General features: G+C 38.4%; 1 protein-coding gene across 1 annotated transcript in view; it reads left to right on the top strand.

Annotated features, from left to right (window-relative positions):
- The window catches only part of RGS2 (regulator of G-protein signaling 2), a 24,069-nt gene extending 19,203 nt beyond the window's left edge, over window positions 1–4,866 (top strand). The window contains exons 4-7 of the mRNA XM_019530713.1: window positions 1,599–1,704; window positions 1,802–1,863; window positions 3,116–3,282; window positions 3,834–4,866. Of these exons, the coding sequence (XP_019386258.1) occupies window positions 1,599–1,704; window positions 1,802–1,863; window positions 3,116–3,282; window positions 3,834–4,028 (530 nt within the window). The 3' untranslated portion in view covers window positions 4,029–4,866. The remainder of the gene's footprint in view (window positions 1–1,598; window positions 1,705–1,801; window positions 1,864–3,115; window positions 3,283–3,833) is intronic.
- Window positions 4,867–5,863: the final 997 nt, after the last annotated feature.

Genomic DNA, 5,863 nt, shown 5'->3' with positions numbered 1-5,863 from the left:
CGGGATTTGAGTGTGCCTCTCAGCTGGAAAAGCCTTCGATCTGTAAATAGGTATCTATAGACATAGGGATCCATGGCTGATCGATATAGGGGGGTGTATATATATTTGTGTGTGTGTGTGTGTGTGCGCTTGCATATCATCTGGAAATAGGCATCTATACACACACATCTATTTATAGGTGCCTATGTGTGGTGTATATGTATATTTTTATCTGTGACATATCTCTTATAGACCTAGGCATCTATAAATAGATGTAGAAGTGTGTATGGATATGCATATTTGTGTGTGTGTGTGTATACATAGCTGTAAACAGACATCTATAGACATAGGCATCTGTACATGTATATCTGTTTATAGGTGCCTATGTCAGTGTGTGTGTGTGTGTGTATTTATTTGTGTGTAGACATAGGCATCTATAAATGGTGTGTGTGTGTGTGTGTGCACACAGATCTGATAGACAAATCAACCAATCCATTTATCAGATTTGGGCATCAGTGACACTTATGTTTTAAATAGGGTATTTACAGGGCCTTGGTGATCTGTTTTAAACACAAAAAAGAATGCTTCCTGCTCTGATGCAAGTACAAGGGCAAGTACAGAGTGGGGTATTTTATGTATGGAAGTCACATAGACTTAGGGAAGCCCAGAGCAGCTAAATGCTTGTGTTTGCTGAACTCTTGCTGAGAGAGGTGATGGCTGGGTGGGTTGGGTGCATGTTTGAATGGGAAAATGAATGCAGCTATCCTTGTTGTGCCTAGAAGCAGTGAGGTTGTACAGGGCGGTATTGTCTTCCAATAATCCTGTGCTGCATACAGGGTATGAGGAGCTGAAAATGTTTCAGGGACTCATTATCCCGAAACAAAGAATCTTTGAAAAGCTTGCATTGACTTGATTGTCTGCATTATCTGATTGGACCTGTGATATTTAAATTGTAAGGGACAAGCTGTTGTGAAGTTCTCAGTGTCATAAAAGGGTCTGTGAATCATTCCATGCTGCAGCTTTACCCTTTTTTGCTGGTCTACAGATTTCATAGTGTGGCCCTAAAAGAGCCTAGCCTCTTAAGTAACATTTGGGATTCTGGGAGTCCAAATATTGGCCCTCAGACTGAAAGATCAAATCTCTCTAAATCAAATCTTTTTTTATAATAAAAAGTTCTTCTAAGAACAGTACACTTGAGACTTATTTCCCATTTTAGCCTCTGACAGGTTAAAATGCCCATTGATCATGGAAAGATTGAGTCCAGGTCAACATGGTATATATTGTCACATTCAAAAACACACCTCTATTTGTTTAACTATTCAGAAATGCCTTAGTAACAGTTAGTCATTGTCCTGTCACAGGATAGGGGCTGGTCTGCTCACCTTAGCAGTGAAACTGTGCTCCCTGAAATAGGAGTCATACCTTTCTGAAATGGGAATTAAAGATCTGGAATCTGGTCCCACAGCTGCTGGGGTGGCAACACTGGCATGAAACACTAATGAAAAATTTTGCAACGTTCTTTCTGGTCTTGTCCTAGCTCGGGTAAAAAAAAATTGTGAAGATGTAACAAATTTTTTTTTTTAATGAACTGTTTATTTAATATAGTATTGTCTTATTTTCCAGTGTTAAAGATTGGAAAACAAGATTGAGCTATTTCCTGCAAAATTCTTCCACTTCTCGCAAAACAAAGCCCAAGAAAAAGGGAAAACAACATGCTTACTTCAGGTAACTTCAAGATTTAGATTTCGCTCAAAGGAATTACAGATATTTTAAACATGAAAGGAACAAAACCATCTAATGTTGTCTCTCTCTCTGTATACAGGCCTTCTCCTGAAGAAGCCCAGCTTTGGTCAGAAGCTTTTGATGAACTTCTAACTAACAAATGTAAGTCAGTCTTGAAAGAAGATTGTAATCTTGTAAATAAAAGGTTGCTCTATCTCTCTGTAGTTTTTAGGAAAGGCTGTCACAAATCAGAACAAGTCATGGTCTTCGGTGCACATCCAGATTCTAAATTGCTCATTGAACAACTTTGTGCATGCATGAATATCTAAGCCCCAGCATGTCCTTCTTATAAAATGTCTGCATGCACCTAGAAAATCTTAAGAGGACTTCTCATTAGAAACATTTCTGACTGCAAAATCTTTATTTCTTGCTGTAGCCCTAATCTTTGTCATCTCTCAGTATTTTTAGCTGGCCCTGTATTCCACTCTACCTTTGCAGGAACATACTGCATAAATGCAAAAAAGAGCCATCCCTTCACACCATACTTAGTTTCTGCATTCAGCTATGCAGTCAACAGCTTTGCTCATGCACCAACTCTTATCAACTGACAATTAACCCTTAACAATAAGAGTCTACTGAATGTCAAAGTTGATTGCGGTAGAGAATGAATCAGACCCTAATGCTCTAACATCTTGCTCCAGGCAAAAGACTAATACATGACAGTATTTTCCTCAACCCGAATGGTACATGCTTTGTGCTGCTTGTATACAAGAGGGATTCCTATCCACGATAAATTGTTGCATTTCATATTTTGAGCTTGATTCCACAACTCTGAATCAATGGCAGTTTATTCCTCTTTGGGTTTTACTGCAATCTCTGCAAGAGAAACCACTTACCAAATGAGCAAAAGAAGACTGATTAAATCAGCATTTGCTCCAGTGAACTTTGAATCCACCTTTTCCTTACAAACATCTTCCAGGAGTTTATAGCTGTCATAAATATTTACTCTCACCTAGAAGTGAATATACAAGATCTCCTCTCAAGAGTGGAATTGTATAACATCTGTTTTAAAGATCTAGCAATTTTTTGTGGGGGAGAGGGTACATTGTTTTTATTTTTAAATATGTTGAGTTTAGATTTTTTGGTTTTGTTTTGTTTTGGTTTTTTTGCCTTATGGTTTCACTAAAAAAAAAAAAATGAAGCTCAACAAGCTGTTGGAGAGATTAATAACTATTTGTATATATGCAGAAAGGCAATTACATGCCATACAGCTTTAAAAGAAATGGAGCAAAAAACTAGCAGCAGATGTTTGGTTGGGGAACAGGTATGATGAGCTGTTGATAAATGTGAAATTCCTGGCTTGCTTACAACTCATACCCCTTTCTGGGCTTGCTTTTTTTTTTTTGCAACACAGATGGTCTTGCAGCCTTCCGAGCTTTTTTGAAATCAGAGTTCTGCGAAGAAAACATCGATTTCTGGCTAGCGTGTGAAGACTTCAAGAAAACAAAGTCACCACAGAAGCTGACGTCCAAGGCAAAAAAGATCTTCAATGACTTCATTGAAAAGGAGGCTCCCAAGGAGGTAAAAAAAAAACAAAAAAAATTCAAAAAGGAGGGGGGAATAAACTAAACATCATTACTGAGCACAACTCCAGCATTCTCTGAAATCCATCCCCTCCCTGCTCTTGCTCCACTTACCCTCAGCATTTTTGTTTTTAACATTTTAGTATCCAGATGATACTGTGTGCATTCTTGATAAGCAACCAAATGCAGATATTAGTGCCCTCATATATATTCATAATTTCCCAAGCCGTGCTAGCATTGCCTTCTGAGTCAGATGCTCAGCTAAGGTATATCAGCACTGGGCTGTTAAATACTTGCAACATATGTGCCGCATCACCTTCCACTTCACTGATAATGAAGTACATTTTAAAAGCTATTCCTTATTAAAGAAATATGGATCTCATTCTGCAACTTCATTGAGGAGGCAAATACATTAACTCGAGGCTGCAATATCAGACCTTGGCATTAAAGAAATAACATCCTCACTTTTTGTGTAAAATGAATTTTGTGGTACTATCATATTTGCTTGAATTGAACACTCAGTAATTTTTTTCCCTTTTTTCTCCACAGATAAACATAGACTTTCAAACCAAGAACCTGATTGCCCAGAATATTCAAGAAGCTAACCATACCTGCTTCAGCGCAGCACAGAAAAGAGTCTACAGCTTGATGGAGAATAACTCTTATCCACGATTTTTGGAGTCTGAATTCTACCAAGAACTGTGTAAAAAGTCACTGATTACCAAGGAGCCCCAAGGAACATGAACTCTGAAGGAAGGGGAAGAGGAAAACTCTGCTTCAGGTGTTAACAAAAGTCCACCTAACCTGGCAACTTCAAACCTGAGAGATGAAAATACTTGAATATACAGCAGGTTTGGCCAGATGTAATGGAAAACATGGACAAAAATATTGACTCTAGCAGCTTTAGAGTTCAGTGGCAAATAGTGATGTTGGCTGCCAAAGACTGAGAAAGTGAAGTTGTTGGCCAGATGTCAGGACAGCTGCATTTTCCAATGCAGTAAAAAAAAAAGCTTGCGTTAATTGAAGCACCGAGTATTGTCAGACCCTGATTCTATAGGTCAGGTTTTAATCTGCCTTTTTTGTATGAGGAAGCAAGCTCTGAGAGATCCCTGCGTAGTCAAACATTTCTGGGAATTTTAGACTAGTGTTGAGTAGTTTTAATTAGTAGCCTATTTATTTTTTCTAAGTAACAACCAGTGGTATATTATCATCACATGCTATTTGTTAATACTGGTTCAGCTGACCAAAGGTTTCCCAATACAAATAAATGCTTCAGACCTGCCATGTGACTTCTAGACATGAATACCACTGTCACAGTGGTAATCCAAATAGATAGAAGGGGGTGTATTTACATCTCATGTCGGAACGTGCCGAGTTGCTAAGTACAGAGGAACAAATTCTGTCACTGCAGGGATACATGAGGTGAACTGGCAGAACTTGGCCTATTCAAACAAGAGTTGTTATGATATTATGTTAAACTAAGGCTGTGTTGAACACACTCCCGTATGTCATGAAGACAGACAAACTTCAGTGAAGTTGTCTTTTTGAATACTTGCTTATAATAAATTATTTTGATACAAGGCTTTTGTCGTGTGTGTGTATGTGCATGCTTATGTGCACTTTTCCAACACTTTGATTTTGCTTGTAATCTGTATATAAATAACCGAGAGATGAGACTATCTGGTGATGAAAGATGGATAGGGAAGAAGAAAGGTAATGTCAGGCAGCAGGCTGTTAAACGTTTACAAGCACTACATAAGGCTGGCATTAAAGCTCTTAGAACGACACCAAGATTGGAAGTTTGATTTGAATAAAGAAGGCCTTATGTTTTCAAAATTCAGGAAAGCTTAACATCAACTTTGGATTTTCTTTTGTCTACTTTCGCTATCTTCCTCTTAACTGGCAGGGGCCATGCCCAGCAGACTAACAAAGCTACGTGTGCATGGACTAGCTATTAAAAACATTAACTAGATTCTATTACTAAAACAGCTTTAGACCTTTATTTATGGACCTATTTCTCCATCTACAAGCTAGAGAGGGGTAGAAGGCAAAGCACGGCAGCACTTAAGCAACTAACTGGCTCAGGGAGGCATGAGTTTTGTGGACTACAGCCTACCTTTGATGCCATGACAAAGTGGCCTGTTGCCTATAAAAGCTTATGCCCCTCTGAACCAGTTAGTCTCTAAAGTGCCAGCCTGTCCCATCAGATTAGTGATCTTAAAGATAAGATGGCAGTTAACACTGATTCCCATATTGCAGCAGCAGCACAACTGCTCTTAAATTAAACAAGGCAGCTAGAGCCTAAGGATTTTTACTATCAAGTCACGGAAACCTGCTAAAGCAGGCTTCATGAGGTGTGGAGGGGAGAACCTGGAGTACTGTCCGGTTAGTGTTCACAATGCAGTTAGACTTTGGTGTCCATATTTATAGTATGGTGTATCTAGTATAGATAAAGTTCTAGTGTCTTAGCCTCACCATAATGGTGTAAACACTATTGCAATTAATTTAATTGACTTTAAAGGAGTGAGGAAAAAACAAATTCCAAGATTATATTCTATACAGTTAAGCAATACTAAACT

This window comes from Crocodylus porosus, unplaced genomic scaffold, assembly GCF_001723895.1.
Source record: "Crocodylus porosus isolate Cpor-Errol unplaced genomic scaffold, CroPor_comp1, whole genome shotgun sequence".
Taxonomy (NCBI): Eukaryota; Metazoa; Chordata; order Crocodylia; family Crocodylidae; genus Crocodylus; species Crocodylus porosus.
This window is presented reverse-complemented; position numbering and strand designations above follow the sequence as displayed.